The sequence below is a fragment of the Canis lupus genome, chromosome 1, assembly GCF_011100685.1.
Source record: "Canis lupus familiaris isolate Mischka breed German Shepherd chromosome 1, alternate assembly UU_Cfam_GSD_1.0, whole genome shotgun sequence".
Lineage (NCBI taxonomy): Eukaryota > Metazoa > Chordata > Mammalia > Carnivora > Canidae > Canis > Canis lupus.
The window spans coordinates 19293759-19314707 of NC_049222.1; the positions used below are offsets into that span (position 1 = coordinate 19293759).

Genomic DNA, 20949 nt, shown 5'->3' on the forward strand with positions numbered 1-20949 from the left:
GTAAGCATGATATAACATTAAGAATCATGACAGTTCTTATTCAGAAGTAAGAGTGTTTCTATGAATATAATGACTTTGAGTTTTTAAAACATTGATTAAAGCATTGGGAAAATTGAAAACATTCTTTTCTCCCATATTTGTTAAGTGTACCCAGTGTGACTTCAGATGCAATGAGAGGGCCTCAATATCAAGTCTCCTACCCCGCCCAGAAGTTTGAGTTCTGAGTGCTCTGGAATTGAACTTGCTTGGATTTGCATATGTTCTGAATCTTGAGGCTTACTCCTCTATTTTAGTATTCTGATCTCTGAACTATAGATTTTAGACTACAAATTTTTTCATCGTTCATCAAAATGAAATGAAACCTTAAGTGACTCTAATTTGTATAGTAAGACAGATCTTTCATTAACCCAAACTGGAAGCATGGAAAGGTTTTTCTGACTTCCTGTGTGTGTCTTATGTTAGATTTTCCCCCTCCAAAAAAGAACAATGAAATTTATTAAAACACACTTGACAGAGCAGTAGTACAACAAACACATATGCCATTCACCTGTGTTTCATCAGTTGTGAATATTTTGCTATTTTTGCTTTCTTAATATTTACTTATAGACTTCTACCTTCTGCAGAATCATTTAAAAGAAACTGTGGACAAAATATGTTGGTTCATCTCTAAATATTTTATTAGCCTGTAGCTTCTAAGAACAAGAACATTCATTTACATGACCATGATAGCATTGTCACTCCTAAGGAATTTAACAGTGGTACAGAATACTTATAGCCTATGTTTACATTTTCTTAATTATCTCTGGAATATTCTTTTTTTTATTTTAAGATTTTATTTATTTGAGAGGGAGAGAGAGAGAGAGCGAGAACACAAGTGGAGAGAGGGGCAGAGGGAGAGGGAGAAGCAGACTCACCGCTGAGCAGGGAGCCCCTATAAGTGATCCAGGACCCCTGGATCATGACCTGAGCTGAAGGCAAGAGCTTAACTGACTGAGGCACCGAGGTGCTCCTCCAGAATATTTTTTATACCTCTTTTTCCTCCATCTAGGATCAAGTCAAGGATCATTCATTGCACTTAAGTTGTTCTCTTTAGTGTTCTGGAAACTTCTGTCTCCTTTTTTTTTTCTTTTGTTCATGACTGCCTTTTTTTGAAAGTTTAAACCAATACCACTCTAATAGAGTAGCCACTAGGTACATGTCTCTATTATGCATTTGTTACATGCCTAGTGCAACTGAGACCCCAAATTTTAACTTTTATCTATTTTTAATTAATTTAATTTTAAATTGCCACATGTGGCTAATGGCTATCTTATTGTACAGCGCAGGTTGAGACCATCTGTCTTCTAGAATGTCCCACAATCTGGATTTGTCTGATTGTTTTCTCATTATTTTCTCATTGGCAAGCTGATTCCATAGGTAGTGTATTTATTTATTTCCAATGGCATATTTCTAGAATATGTCAATTTGCAGTTAGGTCAGATATAATGCCAGTTTGTCCCAGAGAGTGTTGTATAACAAAGCACTTTAATGCATGTGTTGGTGATACTTGTTTTGTGTGTCCCACGATAAGTAAATGTTAAAACAACTTTAAGTCACCTAGTTTATTTTTCATCATTAAGATACTATGACTGCAATGTTGTCTTCATGCTTGGGGTCTTAATCCTAGATATAATATTGAAGAGGTATCTTGGTAGAATGGAAAATGTGTTTAAAAGATTTGTCTAAACTACCCTTTCAAGGCAAATGTTCTTAAAGTTTAGAGTAATTCTAGAATGGCACTTTGCTTTACAGTGCTACTTTATCCCTCCACTGCTCCTCCACCCCGCTGCTTTTAAATTGGCTACAGTGTGTTACCCTGAGCAATAGGGTTAACATCTACAGCGTAACATTTAATAAATTCAAAATAACATTTTGGCTTTAAAAGCATTTAGGTCACTCCATGAATAATTAAGGATCTATACTAATGGATTCTTACCATATTGATAATAATGACCTGACATAATTATTTGACATTAAAAAGCTTTCCTTAGAATGGTATACACTCTTTCAGAATGATATACATATGCATTAGTATCTGTATAAAAAAATAGAGCACTCGTTGTGATAGGTGAATGTGTAAATGATAATCTGTAGTACTTGGTAAACTTCAAAATTCGTCCTTGTTTAGTAGATGAAATGGATACTTTTCTAGAAAAAAGGGTTTATCAAAATCAGTTCCATTATAAGCAGAACTCCTAAATAGACCAATCACCATAGAGGAAATAGAGAAAGTAGTTAGAGACCTCTACCATCAGGGTCAAGGGAACTTCATAGGGAAATTTTACCAAATCTTTAAAGATCAGATAGTCTAGTGTTATTCCAACTTTCGAAGACTATATATAAAGAGGGAAAACTTTTAAATTTTTTTAAATAAATATGACATTGATCCCAGAATTTGACGTTTGCACCAAAAAAAGCTACCGATGAGTTACAATTAGGAACAGTTGTTTTGAAGTTCTGAAAATATTAGTAAACAAAATTCAGTGATCTAGAGAAAGATTCTGATCTCCTAATATGCAGAAAAAGCATTTGACAGAATTCATTACCCATTTATTCCAAAAGCAATCAATAAAATCTTCATGAGAGAGCACCAGAGGCACACTCATTAAAGCCAGGAGAAGGGATGACCACTGTCAGAACTCCGGTGTGGTGTAGGACTACCCACCAACACATACGCGGGAGATAGGAAAATGTTAAATGATGCCATGGGGAAGCAGTCAGCACAATCCAGAATATTAGAAATCTATAGATGCTAAATGACCATAGATGAAAGGAGATTTGAGAGACATTAACCAAATACAGTGTACGTTTTTTGAACTCTTATTTCCAACTGTAAAACATTTATGAGACAACTGAAGAAATGTGAACATGGAAATCTGTTAATGACTAAAGTATTAACTCGGTTTAGTTATAATAATATTGAGGATTTGTTTTAGAGTCCTTATCTCTTAGAAATGTTCATGAATACACTGAAATGTTCATGAATGAAATGAAGACATGTCTAAGATTTATTTGAAAATGGGAGGAGGGGATAGGGCCTGCTTGCGGTGTAAAGATGAAATATGAGTGGCCATGAGTTGATTATTGTAACTGGGAGGTGAGTACGAGAGGTTCACTGTGTTATTTATTTATATATGTTTGAAATTTTCCATAATAACAAGTGTTCTAATCCTTATTTGTTATTTATCTTAAATGTAAACTGTTTATGGATATAGGTTTAAGGAGTACATGACCACTAGAAGAGGGAGGTCGGCTTTCTTTGGATCTTATGGATATTTTAATTTGCATATTTTGCACAGCAAATCACTGTTAATAAAAAAGTACAAGCCAACATTTTATAATCTTCATGTTAAAAACTTAGTTTTTGATACTTTATCAAGTGGGCTAAACCTAGATTTGGCTTTAATAGTGATAGAAATGAATAATCCCTTCATTTCAGAATTTGAAATGAAGGGATTATTGTAAAAATTTTAGTAACTATTTTAAAAGAGAAATTTTCTTTAAAATTGCCTACTCTAGAGAGAATCGTGTATTTACATTTTGGTTAGATTGTTAGACCAAATCCAAGTGCTTTGCCTAAAGTCTTGGTTTACTTTTTTCAGATGGATTTAATGCCTTTTATTAACAAAGCTGGCTGTGAATGCCTTAATGAAAGTGATGAGCATGGATTTGACAACTGTTTACGAAAAGATATGACCTTCTTGGAATCTGATTGTGATGAACAGGTAATTGAATACTTAAATTAAAGCTTGTAGGGATCATCAATATTTATGCCTGCTCTGGGTTCTTTATTATGTTTCCATCTCATTGTTTTGTGTTTCTCCTCAGATGACCACTTCTTTTCCTTTTTGTAAGTTTCCGTTTCTTTGATGGTGTAGACCCACCTCCTTTCTCTGTTCTATGCAAACTGCCAGGTGCATTACACAGAATCTCAGAATTTTGGAATGGCCCCACTAATGAATTGAGCGTTCACCACCTTAAGTCCTTATATTCATTCTTGACCTGTCTTCCATATTTTGTTTTTTACCCCACCCAAATGAATTTGTACCTGAGAAATAGAGACTAATTAGAGGAGCACTCCCTGTGTATCTGGTCCTCGCTCCTAGATGTAAATCTCTGTGTACTTCCCAGTACTTCCCTGTGTTGTCACAGAGGAAGTAGCGTAGTACTACCTTGATCAAGCCATCATTATCTTCATCTTGAGTGTTACTTTCCTTAATTTACTTTCTAATCCACTGTCTCTGCTTTGTCTCCATTTCAGTTTATCTTCCACATGCTCATGAAAGTTATTCCTCTGAAATATAAATCTGGGGGCACCTGGGTGGCTCAGTTGGTTAAGTTTCTGACTTTGGCTTAGGTTGCGATCTCAGGGTCCTGGATCAAGCTTTTCGTCAGGCTCCCTGCTCAGCAGGGAGTCTGCTTCTCCCTCTCCATCTCGCCTGCCCCACAGCTTGTGTGCGCTCTCTTTCTCTCAAATAAATAAGTAAAATCTTAAAAAAAAAAAAAAAAAAGAAACATGAATCTGATCATGCTTCTCTTAAAAGAGTTAAATGATTCTTGTTCACAAACTTCAGGAAGAGGATATCAGATTCTTGCTGACTTGATCTATTTCTAGCTTTCCATTCTCTTTTCTTCACCTATAGTTCAAATTTCTATATGTGTCATGCTTATTATTTTTTGACACACTATTATAGGTAAGTATAAAAAGCATTTATATAACCAAAGGAAGTAGTCTGGGTATTTTCTTAGGCAAACAGACCACAATGATCCTGAAATCATAAATTCAGATTCCATGTTTGCTCTAACCATAGCTACCTTACTGAACAGCTTTAGGAATGTTGTTTACACTTGTGTTCCTTGTCAGTGGTGCCCTGAATATAATGTGATGATGCATATCAGAACTGACCACAGCCTCCCTGAGATCTTCCTGCCAGGAAAATCTTCCTTCTAGTGTAGAAGCATAGATATGTACATCAGGCACAATTTCAGCTAGAAAGAAGATTGAGCAAATGACTCACGGTTTCTGAGAGAGGCATCCTGACAGTGTTTCATTATCCCAGCTCCCTTGTGTGGCCTTCTACATTCAGTTAGTCTGTAGAGCTATTAAAGGTCTTATTGTCTTGAGTTTTGGATAATAGAATGCATCTAAGGGGTAGTTTCTTCTCATAACCTGTGCATTGTCTCCAAATTTTCAAGTGATGTGGGTAGATGCTTGACAAACCATCCTATAAAACGTTAAACTTATACACTAAAATACATAGTTTAAATTTTATTTTAATTTGAAATTGTTTGATTTTTTTTTTTGAAGATTGCTTATCAGTTTACAGGTCACAAGACCTTAGGTTCTTATGCATATTCTGACCCCTCCCCCCACCTTTTTTTAGTGGGCTCTACCGCCAATGATGGGCTCAAACTCAACCCCTAGGTTAGGTGTTGCATGCTCTACTGACTAAGCTAGCAGGTGCCTCCCCTTATGCATATTTTTAATTTAATTTATTCCATTAAATTTTGTTGTCATTCCCTTATGTGAATAATAGATGATTGTATTTCTCAAATGTCAGTCTAATCAAGTTACTTTAAACTTTGATTTTTTGTATTATGTTGGTTTTATGAAATGAATTAAATATTTTCTGTCATTGAATTAGAAGTCCAATGTGCTATCCATTGCGCTACGGAGCCACCTTCTGCCATTGAATTAATAAATCTAAGTACTTAGATGTTGTATGTATTCAGGGTGTTCCAAGAGTCCTTTTAAAATGAAACTTTTTATTTTCTTTACAGCTACTTATTACTGTGGCATTTAATCAGCCTGTTAAGCTTTATTCAATGAAATTTCAAGGGCCTGATAATGGTGAGTAATGGACAGCTTTTCTTTTAATTTTCTGCTCTGTGGACCTGTTAGCACATATGTAAAACTTTTTATTAAATAATAGAGGTAGGGGCGTCAAGATGGCTCACTCAGTTAGGCATCTGCTTTGGGCTCAGGTTGTGATCCCAGGGTCCTGGGATCAAATCCTGTAGGTGGTGGTGGTGGGGTCCTTGCTTAATGCGGAGTCTGCTTCTCCCTCTCCTCTCTCTCCTATTCCCCCTGCTTGTGCTCTCTCTCTCAGATAGATGGTTAAAGTAGATTGATATTCCTTGTTTGAGGAAAGATGAAATTTGCTTTGTTTCTAGAACAAAGCAAAGAGATTAATGAATGCAAATAATGTGAGGTTATTAGGAACTAAAATGAAAATTAAAAAAAAAATTTATTTTAATCTAAAAACAAAGCACCTCTTTCTTCCAACTGTTGTTCTAAATCAGGATCAGAACTGGGAGAGATTTATATTTCACACTCCTTCTATCATTATATATAATATGTGGGGTTCTAGATCTTCCTATTTATGCTGTTAGTAGTTTCATCTTCTTTACGTATATTATATGTAAACAGGATTGTACAGGTAGTGGGGAGGTGGGGACTAGGATTTTGTTTTGTTTTGTTTTCTTCATAATTGGGAGAAATAGCAAACATCCTATTTACCAGATAGCATTCCCTTCTCATTTGTTATTTTAAATTTTTATAAATGTTTCTCATTAATAAATTGTATCTTTAGTCTGAAAATACAAAGTATTTGTAAAAGCAGTTGCTTTAGAGATGAGTAAGCAATATGGATATCTCAAGATTCCTTAATCAGCCACAAAATACGGGTTTTGGATTGTACCCTGAAGTTAAAGTGACTAAGGCATTCTCTAAATGTGATCTAACCACTTAACATATCTTAATCCCTAAGATGAAATTTGGCAATTGTATAGTTAATTTCCTTTTAGCTAAATGTTGTCACTGGTACCGCTTTTCTCCTAAATAACAAATAGACAGTTGTTGCCAACTGCAAGACCCAGCGCAAATGTTAATTTCTTTTATGAAACTTTTTGTTAACCTGCATACATTGTCAGACTATATTTCCACCTTCCCTCTACCTCCTCTCTACCTCCTCGCTAGTAGTATTACAAGTATCATAGTATATTTTTTATAGCTGAGGACAAGGAGTCTGTGTTCGTATATTTGTATGCATATGTACATATGTGTTTCAATGTAGTATTCCTAGGACTTAGTATATACTACTAGCAGGCATTTAAAAAATGTCTATAAAAAAAAAGAATGGCTATGAAAATACTCAGAATTTCTTAAAGTTGCTAAAGATTTAAGTAGATATGTGCATATGTTTGGATGTGTGTCTGGTTGTATAGTGTGAATGTAATGGTGAAGGAAGGAAAGTATTGCAAGTTTGGTTTAACATTTAATTTTATTCTACCATTTTATAGGTCAGGGTCCTAAATATGTAAAAATTTTTATCAATCTGCCCCGATCTATGGATTTTGAAGAAGCGGAAAGAAGTGAACCAACTCAAGCTCTGGAACTAACAGAGGATGATATTAAAGAAGATGGCATTGTCCCACTTCGTTATGTTAAGTTTCAGAATGTTAACAGTGTAACTGTGAGTATTTTAACTATATTTAATGCGCTTCTGGGTGACAGTTCATGCTATTATCTTCAGTATCCTAGGTGATTCTAAATGGTCCTTTACAGTAGGTTTTTGTCCACTTGATTTGAAATGAGTAAAAGTATATAATTAACTAATTAAATTTTCTTTTTTTTAATTGATATGCCCTAAAGAGGAAGGATAGGTTGATTTTTTGAAAAATTTGTGAATTTGTCAGTTTACTTACTTTATACATATTAGGCAGTTTCTATGAACAATTTAATCTAGAACATTCTTTATACTTAAACTGAAGGTATTTGTAGATTATCCTTCATACCGGGTGATGAGTGATAATTGTAAAATCCAATTTATTTTTCTAGAATGTACAGTTTTTAATAGTGTAGTGGTTATGAGCTCAATAAAAATGACTTTTTAAAAGAATACGTTTACATTATCTTAATTTGCATTAAGAAGTCAGCTGCTTCTTAGCAGTTATTAATTGCTTTTGTGAGTTTTAGTAATGAAACCCAGCATATGCTCTCCAAACCACCACCTCCTCCCTTCCATCCCTCCCATTCCAGTCCTTCAGAGGAGGGCATAGGAGATAGTGGAACACCTAGAAAAAATGTGAGAACGAGCACAGAGACCTTGAGAACAGTCCTTCCAAACTAATGAAATGATTCTGGTTTTTGTAAATTAGAGGGTGCTATGTGTTTACTTTAGGAGATTTTCACTGTAATTTCACAGGATATATTTAGTAGGAAGATGAAGGATTATAATTGAGATTTCAGTATTTGAAATATTCTACCCAAATGAAATGGATGAAAATGGTTAGATTAAACTAGATATTGGTTATCAGATATTTTCCTGACTTTTGTTTGTACCTTATCCTCAATTGATGCCAGTTGATATATTTAGTGATGGAAGGAAGGCATTTATGGGGAAAAAAAGCCCTTTCAACCCAAACATCTTGATATAATCTCCATCACTGAGAATCACTGTACATGGTTATCTTGAGATAGGCCCAAGTCTATGTGTACTGTGTCCTATCTCAAACTATTTTATTTTAGTCCGTGACCTAGTCACAGGAAGTATGATTATCAGTTTTTTGGTGATAAAATTGAAATCAAAATGACAGTTTTGATCAGAAAGTCTAATCAAAGTAAGTAGATGAATTTTAAAAGCTGTAAATATAAACTTGTGTTAATTTTCAAAGAGCATTACAAATAAATGGAGGACTGGTTCTACCTATTACAGACTCGGAAATTTTAGTAAGCTTAGTTTGAGGTGAATCTGTGCTTACCTATAAAAACACCAAAAACTGATTTAATGCAATCAGAGAACAAAAAGAAGTATGTCTTCTAAATCAAGAGAGGCAGTATTCTTAAATTAACAGCATCTAGAGTATTGCATTGTTGTTTTTTAAAGCATATAAAAAATCCAGTATATTGAAAAAGGATCTGTAAGTAAGCTGTTGTCTACTAACATGTGAGCAGAGTTTCTACCTAGAAAGTATAGAGTCAAGCTTAAAGAAATATGCCGGCTATGATATAGTTTTAGGAGCTGATTTCCAATACTATTTTTTCTTTTAGTATTTTAGGAAATTGAATGAATGAATGATTATCAGAAACAAAGAAGTGCAGAGGCTTTCTTCTGTCAAAAACCAATTATAATAAAATTTCAGCAGTGGTCTGCCCACTGTAATGAATTTCATACTTGTTCAGCATTCTTTGTAAGGAATTTAGTTGTGACCCCTCCACACCCTCACACTGAATTATCCTGAACTTGTGTTGGTGGGTGTCTTGCCATGACATCCTGGAGAATGTGAAGACAGCAGGGCCCACAGTGGAATTAATAGTCCTATAGCAGTGGTAGACTAAATGTAGTTTGGGTTAATCCTTACAAAGAATGGAAGACATTTTTATTAATAATCTAACAAAATCAGTTTATGAAAAAAAGAACAATCATTAATGTAAAAATTCTTTCTTTCTTTTTTTTTTTTCTTTTGATGGGGGGGGGGGTATAGATATTTGTTCAGTCCAATCAAGGTGAAGAAGAAACAACAAGAATTTCATATTTTACTTTTATTGGTACTCCAGTCCAGGCAACCAATATGAATGACTTCAAACGAGTAAGTTTGTTTTAAATGGTATTTAGGGAAAGTAAAAATATAATTTTAAAGAAATAATTTCTTAAAAATCAAAATCATACCATGTCATGAAATTTTAGGTTCAACTAGGGCAATAGTTCTCCTAATAATATTTTTAGATGTCCAACGAAAGACAGTTTCTAATAAAAATAAGTACTGGTACAGTGTCTATTAATAAATGGTATCCAAATAACAGGGTAAAAATATTTACTTGGTGAGCACAGTATAATGCCCAGAATTGTTGAATCACTATGTTGTACAACTGGAACTAATATAACATTGTATGTCAGTTGTACTTCAATTAAAAAAAAAAAAAATCCTTGCCTATAGTGAAGTGAAAGATAGATAAAAGGAAAGTAATTTAACTAAATAATTGTTTGGTTATAGAAAGCAGTTAGGAATAATGTCAAAATAGGAATAAGTTAAAATCATTACTATTAATGAATTTTAAGAATTTTGCTGATATTAAGATTTTGATGGTTTCCAAGGAAAACATTTAAAATCACACGAATAATTTTAAATCAAAATGAATGGGTTCAGTTTTACTGCACTGAGATGCCTTTAAACCATGTCTGTGTGCTTAAGGACCACGTTGCACATTTTCAGTGAACAGGTGGATTATGTATATGTATGTATATGTACGTTTTTGTTTTGTTTTGTAGACACAGTCCTAAGGGTTGCAGAGAATTTATAAGATCAAAGAGAACCTTAGAAATGAGGACATTTTGTACCTTCATGGAACAGCTGCTCCTTGGTCACAGTTCCTTAGGGAGACTTGTAAAGTAGTGCAACCACAGATCATGGAAATGTTAGCAGGAGCTTCCCCCATGCAGAACCCAGTTGCTGTACCCAGGTTAAACATGCAGCAGCACGGGGAATGTAGGTGTGGCTGTGTTTCTGATGGCTGCCTTTGGCAGTCAGTCTAAAACTGGAGATGATTATTTGGGAGAAAGTTTCCTTAGGGTCTGGAGGAAGAGGCACCCAGCTGAACAGTTAGACCCCTGCTTGGTAGGAAACTGAAGCCATGGAGCATCCTGAAAACTCTTTATTCTTTTTGGTAGTATCTACAGATCTCATTATAATTCAGTTACAAAAAAATTCATAAAATTGCATAACCGTGGATGAGCTTATAAAATTGTATGCTGGCTTTTAGCAGAATTGATAACCTTGACTATAGGTATTTTAACTGCTCATTTTTGAACTACAGTGACTTCCTGTCTCATTCTTAACTTTTGGGAACTGTAGGACAATTACGTATTTAGATTTGTTTTGTCAAATATCTGACATGTATAATGACAGGTCAGAAGAAACAGAGATTAAACATCTACATTTTTATGTAATGGGATATGCTGTACCGGGCAACTGTGTGAGCACCAAAGAAGTTTGGGCTGCCTGCTTTGTTATATTACCTGTTTGAATTAAATGTCATTGGATTTGGCTTCAACTGCCTTGCATAGTTTGTTTTTAGCTGAATTCCTTCATAGGATCTACTCTAAGCTCTATACCATTCATTAATTTCAGCTCAGGTTCCCTGCTTCTCACCTCTGCTCGTGCTATTTGGTTTCCATTTTTCTCTATGACCACTGCTCCATCTTGGCCATTTTCTTACCAGCCTGCCATTCAGTCAGCTTTTCTAATATGCATTAATGATCATCCATCGAAGAATCTGTCTCCACCTTTTTGGTTTTAACATCCTCCCTTTCCTATGCCTTCTGGCCTAGTTTCTCTCTCTTTTACTTACCAAACTACCTTTCCTGGACTATCTTTAGGTTAGCAGAGATGTTAGACTTTTCTTGCTTGGGAATATTTGTGTTTGTTTAGTACATTGGCTATGTATCATTTAACTAAATACTTTTTAAATTTTAGTTAACACTGCTATAGAGCAATAGTTCTCAAACTTTTTAGTTTTAGGACCCTTTTACACTATTTAATATTATTGAGGGCAAAAAAGAGATTTTGTTAATGTAGGGTATATTTATTTAATATTTACCCTTTAAGAAATTGAAACCGAAAAATTTCAAATTATTTATAAATAATAAACTCATTATATGTTAACATAGATAATATTTTTAAATTAAAATACATATTTCCCCCACATCAAGACCAATTTATCAAGAAGAGCATTGTTTTTGCTTTACAAATTGTTATGCTCTCTAACTTAATAGAACCCTCTCATTCTCATGCCTGCTTCTACATTCAGTCAAATTTGCTATCACAGATCATGTAGCCTCTGGAAAACTCCATTGAACACCTGTGAGATAGTGAGAGTTAAGAAATAGCAATTTAGCATTATTATGAAAAGAGTTTTGAATACTCCCAGAAAGGACCTCAAGGACCCCTGGCCTAGACCACACTGAGAAGCGCTTTGGGAATAATTTAATACTATCATGGACTCCTTTCTTGGTGCTAGTCCCTTGCTTTTAATGTTTGATAAATTTGAATGGGTTCAATGATTTTTTTTGGGGGGGGGGTTTCAGAGATTTTATGTATGTTAATATTACATTGCATTTCTTTTTAATTTACATTTAATTTCTTTTTAATGAGACTTATGTCATTCATTGATTGAATTGTTCCTCAAAAGTAAGCTAAAAACAAAAAAACCCCTAATACTTCAGTGCTTTTTGCATTCAGCTAAGTCAACAACATCAGTGTAGGCAAATTGCAATAAAAAATTTTTTATGTTTAACTGAAATTGGCCAGTTTAGATTTTGTATAGATAGAGTCGCTTATTAAAAATTATAAATGAATTTGGTTTCTAAAAAAGGAAATAATAGTTACATGGTGTGGTACTTGTTGTCTCTGTAGTATTATGCTAGATGTATAATCCCTTTGTATAGCAAGTTTATATTCTTAAAAGATAATATATAAACATATGGAAAGTTGATCAAAGTTTAGTTAAAGTCTCTTCCTCTAGAGGGTATTTTCATGCTTTCCTAGCCCAGCAATAGATACTTAATTCTTCCCAAAAATGGCTGGGAGAGGACGAGAATGTTTTGGGGAGGGTCTTGAACTAAACTTTGGGAGTCGAAATGGATAGCAGTGAAGGAAAAGATAGCAGTGGGCACTCCAGGTAGAAGGGAAAATAGGAATTTTCCATAGGCATGAAATGGGAAGGTGCAGACTTTATTTAATCAGTCTGAATTTCAAAGGAATTAGAATTTAAAATTTCAAAATAGATTTGGCATGTATTTTATCAGCTCAGAGGGGAATGCTTTGATACCTCGTTGTGTAATGAAGAAAGCTGTAAAAAATGGTTTAAAGAATGATAAAATAGAATTGTTTTGCATTTTCAGTTCACATTTTTATATTGTGTGAGTTGTTTCTAGATAATTTTAGTTTTCAGAGTATCATTGATCTTCTCCTTATGTCACTAAGATGACAGAAGCTAAGGTAATGCTAATGAACCTTGGATGTGGATAGAAATCTTAGACCTCCGTGCATGCTATTCTAACTTTAAAGGTTATACTTTTAAGACCTCGTAGACCAGAACACACCTCCCACTTGTCTGTTCTTGCCTATTATAGGTGTTGTGCACAGATTATAATATACATTTAGGCTCTTTGTTGTTGTAAATGGAGTCTTTGTGTTGCAGCATGAAAAGCTTGCCATCTTAATTGGAAGTCGATATTTTCTTTGCTAAAATGTGCTCTTTATATGGATTGCTTTATTTTAATAAAAAAGTAATAACCTACAAGTATACACATATGAGCCAAATTGAAGAGGCTCTTGCTTCTTGGGGAATGAGGTGCATGTGAAAAGCAGAGCAGATTTTCATCACTGTAATAAAAACAGACTTTTCTAAACTGGCCATTCACCGTATCAGCTATTTTTGTAACATTTCTGTCTGTTTATTTTTCAGCTTTTTTAATGCAACTCAAATGAACTAAAAACAGAAGATTTTTTAAAATGAAGTAATATAAAGATTGACCTTATCTCACTCTACTCCCCTCCTTGCTTCTCTGCTCATCTAGCACCTGTCTGCTCTCACCCTTCCCATGTTCTCGCCATTGTTGGTGCAAGATGTCTCCAGCTTCTATCATCTGGATCAGCCTTGTTACCTAGATTTCCTCAACCATCTCTTTCTTCAGATCTTATTCTAGCTGTGTGTCTCGGTTGGCATTTTGTTTTGGTTTGCTTTTTATTTTGGGCTTGCAACTAGGTGCTTTAATTTCATTATCAGACCATGTTGCTCCCTGACTTTTATTTTCTCACTTTCTCCTATCTCATGTTTCATTTTTGGTACTATATTTTGAGAAATCATATTGCAATAAAATGTTGTTGTAAATGCTTTTAGACTTAACTAGTTGGATGTTTTAATCCAATCTAAAGTTTAAATTTTATTTTTTGGGAATTACAGAATCATTTTGGAAATCATATATGAACAATTTCATCAACGTCTTTTATACTAGAACTAGTATGGTATATTGATTAGGCCGCAGTTAAGAGACATGGATTTTCTTTTCTCAATGGAACTGCAGCCCCAGAGTCTTTTTTTTTTTTTTTTAAGATTTTATTTATTTGAGAGCACGAAAGAGTGTGTACGAGCAGGGGGGAGGGGTGGAGGGAGAAGCAGACTCCCTGCTGAGCTGGGAGCCTGATGCAGGACTCCATCCCAGAACCCTGAGATCATGACCTGAACCGAAGGCAGATGCTTAACCAACTGAGCCACCCAGGTGCCCACCCCAAAGTCTTTTTGCTGATTAATTATGGGCACGTCCTCTGCTTTGCCTACCCAAGTGAGCTCAAGGCATTGAAAGACGGACTGAATGTTAGGTTGGGTTAAACTCTTAACATGGAAGATCAATGGACTCTTTACTGAATAAATATTTTTGACACCTAATTTTGATGTACCTAGACTATTGTTTGAGGTGTAATATAAACACTTAAAAATGAATAAAATAGTTTCTTTAAAATGTTTGGGATGAGAACATCCATATTGGAATGCTGAATTTCTTCTTTTTTACAGAGAGTACACATTGGAAAGTTGAGAGTTATCAACCTGTGAAACAGTATGCAGACTTGTGTCTTCTGTATCACATCTGCTAAAATTTTAATTTTTAATATTAGTTTTTGTTTTTTGCTTTATCTAATAGCTCTGTGTTTTGTGTGTTCCCAAGTGATAATAATGATCAATAATGCTTTCAATCTGTATCTGCTTAAATTCATTAGTGATACAAATACTACTGCCTCCCCTTCTTTCTTAAGAAGGCTCTTAAGCCCTGAATATTTTACTCTTATTTGTATATTTTTATGAAACTATCTCTTTAGCAACTTTCTGGCTTTTGGGGCTTTCTAACACATAGTTTCTGTAGAGTAGAGAGGAGATCTTTTAAAGTAATGAAACTGGTTTTCCTCAAGGTTGGGAAAACAGCATGCCTGACATGTGATTGGGAATTAAGTGGAAGGGTTTTTATAATCTTCTCTCATGAATGATGTTGACCCGGCCATGTTCTGTTTTAGACCCGACATGTACTGAAGACCTTTATGAGTTTTGTTTGATTCAGACTACCATTTGGAACAGAATCTGTTAAAATATGAAAGTTACATTTACAAATGTACATAGAAGTCTTTTTGTATACAAATATATATTCTATAGCTTGCAGGTAGATTTCTTTAGAGGTATTTCTGCTGTGAGAATATATTGTCTAATGATAAACGTCAGGTTTTAGTAAATTATTTGCTTAAAACATAGTTGTAGAACCTTCCTACAGAGGATTTGTTTTCTAGCACTGTTGGTAGAAACCAAGTGTATTCTTACATTTTTATGCTGCCACGTTTATACCAAGTAGGACATTTTTAAAGCCCTCCAATGGAGAATATTTCTAATCGTTGACAGAAACAAGATTTATTCTTTATGTTTTTTTAAAAAAGAAAATACGCAAAATTAGTCATTTTTAATCTCTTTTCATTACATATCTGCATATTGAGAGAAAAGTCTAGAAACCTGTCATCTTGGGCATTTAGACATAAGTTTAGCATTCTCTTTTAATTCTAGGGTATTTTGTGATCGACATTTGATTTCTAATTGCCTAAAAATAGTTTGCCAAATATATTTCACTCATATAGCATCATCCTTTTATTAACTTCTCTAAACTGTCAACCTTGTTTTGAAAAATTGCATTACTTTTCCTTTAAACAGTGTGGGAAACCAAAAATAGCCTGCATGTGTTTTATTTTTAATTCCTTGAGGCTGGGAGGAAAGGGAAGGTCACAGTTAGTTTCAACAGTGAAAATATATACTGCATGCCCAAAAAAAAGGGGGGGGGGGATAAAAATTAATGCCAGGCTTTAAAGATGATTACCAATTAATAATATTATTTTGAAAGTAACACATATTTCTAAATAAATAAGATGTACATGTAAAGTTATTTTTGTTTTTCTAGGTAGTTGGCAAAAAAGGAGAAAGCCACTAAGGTACAAAAGACACTGGAAGACCATAATGCAATCAGATCTACAGCTCCTGGATAATTGCTTGATTCTCATCAGAGACTGTCAATATTCCATTCATTGCCATTACCAATAAATCATTGCTTTTGTTCGGATGGTATCACTAGTGTTTTTATTGTAATCTTGATACATGCAGTTGTAAATAAAAGTCACTACTTTTGCCAAGCTTAAATTTTGTCATTCTAATAACTATTTTCTCTTCTTCATTTATTTGAAAATTGGCCCACTTCTGATTTTAGAAGAGACTTATGTGTCTGGTAGCATATTAAAAGCCAGTTTTTCTCTTTAGGGGAGCAAGACTGTTTTAGGGAATTAAGAAGTGCGTGTGTGCTCTATACACACACAGAAATGGACTTGGAACAGCTAAGTATGTTAAGATGAGTGCTAACCCATATGTTTATTAAACATTTGGGTATCTGGGCTATAGAAATTACTCAAATTATAATCTACCAGAAATAAACAAGTTTAATGAGAATTTAACTGTTCTCACTTAAAACTGTTAATGGAACCACAGATTTTAATTCCTTCTGGATGACCTTTAAAAAATTGAGTCTGCTGTTTTCTTTACTGTTGAAATCTGACCATGGGGGAAAAGACAGTATTGTGAATTAATGCAGCAATAGTAATTAACATTTTTTAATCAAGTATTTATTAACTACCAAAAGATGCAACGTTAATATTACAGAGAACATGATTTAAGGTTAAAAATGAATTGGCCAAATTATATGATGAAAGGTATTTCACAAAAGGCTAGCAAAACAAAATATTCATTATTAGTTTTTTAAATATTAAAAGTAATCTAGAAAGTATTGGTAAATTTAATTTTTTCATTTTTCTATTTTTAAAATTTAATTTTAATTTCTCTGAATATTAGAAATTCAGTGTTTGAAAAGAGTACACAGACTATTAGTTTTGATTCACTTAACACCTTTGAGGGCATTTTTGTCTAGGAATATGGTTGAGATAGCATTTTTGCCTTTGGGAGACCAATACATTTGTACATGTTTATGGGAAAAAATTATGCAGAAGTATTTGTGTTAAAATAGTCACTTTCTAAAACCCTTAGTGTCAATACATGGTGTTTAGTTCCTTTCTATGTGAGCACATTAACTAGCCTGTGATGATGTCTATATACTTATGTATTTCATAGTTACTTGCCTTGGGTCAAATGGAGGGGGAAGGGCAAGAAATAAGAGTTCATAACATTCCTTAATATAGACCATCTCAGATTAATCACGTCTGAAGTTAGGGGTATGATTAATATCAAGAGTTTTGTTTTACACTTTTGTACACTTAACCTTTTTGGGTAATTGTTAAAGTGCCTCATCTTAAGTATTGCTGACCTTATCCTATTTATACTTGACAGTTTGAAAACCAAGTGAAAGTAATTTCGTATGTATAAAGGATTGGGTATCAGATTTATATTGTTTATGTGACTTTTCTATAACAACTGGTTGCATTATACAAACATTCCATGATTACTCAAAATTGTAAATAGTGAAAGTGAATGTTTATAGGTAACTATAACATGTTTCACTATGGGAAATTTTACAAATAAACATACATAGTTGATATTACTTAAATCACCAAGCTGAAATGCTGTTTTCTCCTAAAACAGTGTATGTGTGTGTAGGTATACACACACACACACACACACACACACACACACACACACGGAATATATATATATGTATGCTGAATTTTCCAGGTGAATAAAAAAGAACATTTGAAAACACCCAGTTATTTTAACCAAAACCATTCCTGAGATAGTGTTTTCTAGAAAACTAATACTATGTTATTTGTTTTGTCAGACATAGCAGGGAAAAAAAAAAGCACCCCACAAAACTTTTCCCTCAATTTACATATTTTGTCATATTTCACATCAGGATGCATTATCTGATTTGAAACAATAATGAAATAACCCATAGTAGAAACAAGAGTATTTGAGTACAGAGCTTTGCAAGAGAAGGCTGAGGTCAAGGGTAACACATGCTCTTTTGCCCATGGCAGACGTTTATGATCTATTTTGGCCAAATTATCCCCCAGTCTCATAATGGAGGTAGCTACATCATCTATTGGAGTTGACATGTGAGTTGAAACCTGTGTGCCACTTGGAGATGTATATTGTATTTTTTTGCAGCTTTTGCAGGGCAGTGCAGGTATTGCACACTTGGCCCCAGCGTTTTATGAATGGCTGCTATTAATTCAATGAAAAAAACATATACTTAATGTTGAGGGTGGAGGGCTTTTACACCTAAATAGTTCAGATCTTCCTGTGCCCCTCTTAATGTCTACAATAAATCTTTAATTCTGAAGTAAGAAAGCACTGGAATTGAGTTAGGCAACTTAAACCATCTCCTTTGTCATACATTAGAGAACAAAAGAACTTTGGGGCTTCCATGTTGCTTGTATTAATATTCAGATACTTCAAATTGGTAGATTGGGTTTTGTGTGATATACATGGAATTGGTCTTTTCTAACCTTAGATAATTTTCTTTGAAAGAAAAGTAACTTAGAATAAGAAATCCATTCACTGATCACTGAAGGGAAACCTTGAAGGAACATTGCATTATGTTCTCTTAGCTTAACACCATTATTAGATGTATTATTCTGCATGTTTAAAAGTTTTCCAAACACGTCTGTTTTTTAACATATAGCATGTTAAAATGAACAGGCAAATGAAATTTAAAATAATGTTTATTTCCCAATGAAGCCTATATTGCTTAAGAATAGTGATGTCATTTAAAACATACTTTATTTTTAGATCAATACTTTTTTTACATGCCCAGCACTATTAGCTGGCAGAGTGGAGATTTTACAGGCTAGTAAGATTACTTTTAGACTTTGTGGCCCATGCAAAATTATTACTTGGGAGAATGTAACCAAATTTGTCCATAAAGTAACTTTGGAATTTGGATATACTACTAAAATTACAGAGAGCCTAGAATACTATTAAAAGCTTACCATCTATAACCCTAAACCTGCTAAGGTCTTTCTCCTTCCTCTACACTTGCGAGGCTTATAGATGGGAAAAAAAAGTTTATTTAGGAATTAATTCTGGTAAGTCGAACAGACCAGAATTAGTTGTGAAAACATGATTTGTTGATTTATACTTGGACATGCATTTGAGATATTGGCACATTATGTTACTTGAGCATGATCTTTGAAGTTTGAATCTGCTCTTCCTGCTTGTAAGCTGTGTTATCTTGAGCACGTAACATACTAGGAGTTTGAGTCCACTTGTGTAAAAATAGAAACATTACCTTTTAGGTTTAATGAAGGTTAAATGTGTTACTTTGTATCTGCAAGAAGGGTGCTTCTCCTGTACCCTTAGTCCCATCTCACTGCTGTTTTAAAAGGCTACGGTTTCTGCCGGACATAATGCAGTAGCCTCCAAACTGTCTCCTTCCTTCTGACCTCGCCTCTATAACGTGCCCTCCATATGGCTGCTAGTCATCTTGCCTTTCTGAGGTCTTCATAATGCCATTCCCTCCAGGCCTCTACCTTACTCCTTCACTGTCAGCACTAGCAGTTCTCAGAATGTACCTTGGTATCTAAGGCCTTCCTCTGACCTAACTGGTCTACCTGACAAATTCCTACTTACCTACCCGTCTCAGTCCAAGCAAAACCAGTAATGCTAACACACAATGATTGTATGCCTCTTGCTGCCGTAGCGCCTGTGGTTGTTTCATCCTGGCACTTAGCAAACAGTACCATAATTATTTGTAGTTTTATTTGCTTTACTAGTTTATGAGGAGTAATGCAAGGATTTTCCCCTACTACCAAACCAAAGTTGCTTATAACTCTATCATCAATATTGAACAAATTGTCAGGTTCCGAGAAGAGAGATACTTAAGGCCTAAGAGATGTAGAATTTGCAGTTTAGGAAGGTGAGGAAGATAACTTAGCAGTAGTAAAGGAAAAGTGCATGTTGTGTTCATAGAATGACAAATAGAGGGTTTCTTAGGGAGGTGAAGGAGCTGGAGCTGGAGCTGGAAGAGCAAGTAGACACTGACTGGAAGCTGCTATTGCCACGTGAAAGAGATCAGACTATTCTTAGTTTTTGGGAGGGGGAAAGTAGTAGAAGAGCCCACACTGACTCACAAGTGTGTCACTTTTACAATTGGATGTAGAAATCTTGGTTCCAAGGAAAAGCAGCAAGTCCAGAGGGGACAATGAGTATGGTTTTGTCTTGAGCGGTATATCTGAAACGCTTTTTTGGCTTTCTGGTGGGGATGTGTCATAGGTACATAGGCAGGAATCTGGTTTTAGAGCCTAGGGCTAGCCATAGGGAACTAGGAGTCATTTAGGTGATGAAAATAAAAATAGATACATGAATGGGAGTCTCTAGAGGGAATGTAAAGGGGAAGAAGGAAACTAAGGAACAAATGCTAGGGAATATGAATAAATACCAAGGAATTAGAAGACGAGCCTAAAAAGAATGTTCACCAGGAATGGTTAGAAGGGAAAACAGGAGGATTGGTATCGTGAATGTTAAAAAGAGAGTAGTCATCATCATGTGTAGAAATATTGAAATTAGTAGACATATCCAATTGTCAACCCATTAAGTTGTGGAAACAATTTTGTAGCGCTTAATTATTAGAATCATTGATTATATTAATAATCCTATGGTTGAAGGGGGCGTCAGCAGACAGAATGATTCTGAAACCCTTCTGGCAAAGAAATTTAGAAGCTTCATAGTCTACCATTGAACACAGTTTTACATGACAATTAGCAAGGCGTGGAGATGATGGCAACATTCCATAAGAATATGAAACACTGCTTTGAAGTTGTCATTAAAGGCTTTAGTACTTCCTTATAATCAGGTGCCTTTTTTCCTGTGTTTTGTTTGTA

General features: G+C 34.5%; 1 protein-coding gene across 3 annotated transcripts in view; it reads left to right on the plus strand.

Annotated features, from left to right (window-relative positions):
* Positions 1–16267, plus strand: part of TXNL1 (thioredoxin like 1) — a 32729-nt gene extending 16462 nt beyond the window's left edge. For 2 of the 3 annotated variants that reach the window (XM_038525937.1, XM_038525939.1), the window contains 6 exons: positions 3642–3764; positions 5821–5890; positions 7342–7514; positions 9526–9630; positions 14615–14657; positions 16032–16267. In XM_038525937.1, the coding sequence (XP_038381865.1) occupies positions 3642–3764; positions 5821–5890; positions 7342–7514; positions 9526–9630; positions 14615–14653 (510 nt within the window). In that variant the 3' untranslated portion in view covers positions 14654–14657; positions 16032–16267. The remainder of the gene's footprint in view (positions 1–3641; positions 3765–5820; positions 5891–7341; positions 7515–9525; positions 9631–14614; positions 14658–16031) is intronic. The other variant, XM_038525938.1, reaches the window with a different exon arrangement.
* The last annotated feature ends 4682 nt before the right edge of the window (positions 16268–20949 follow it).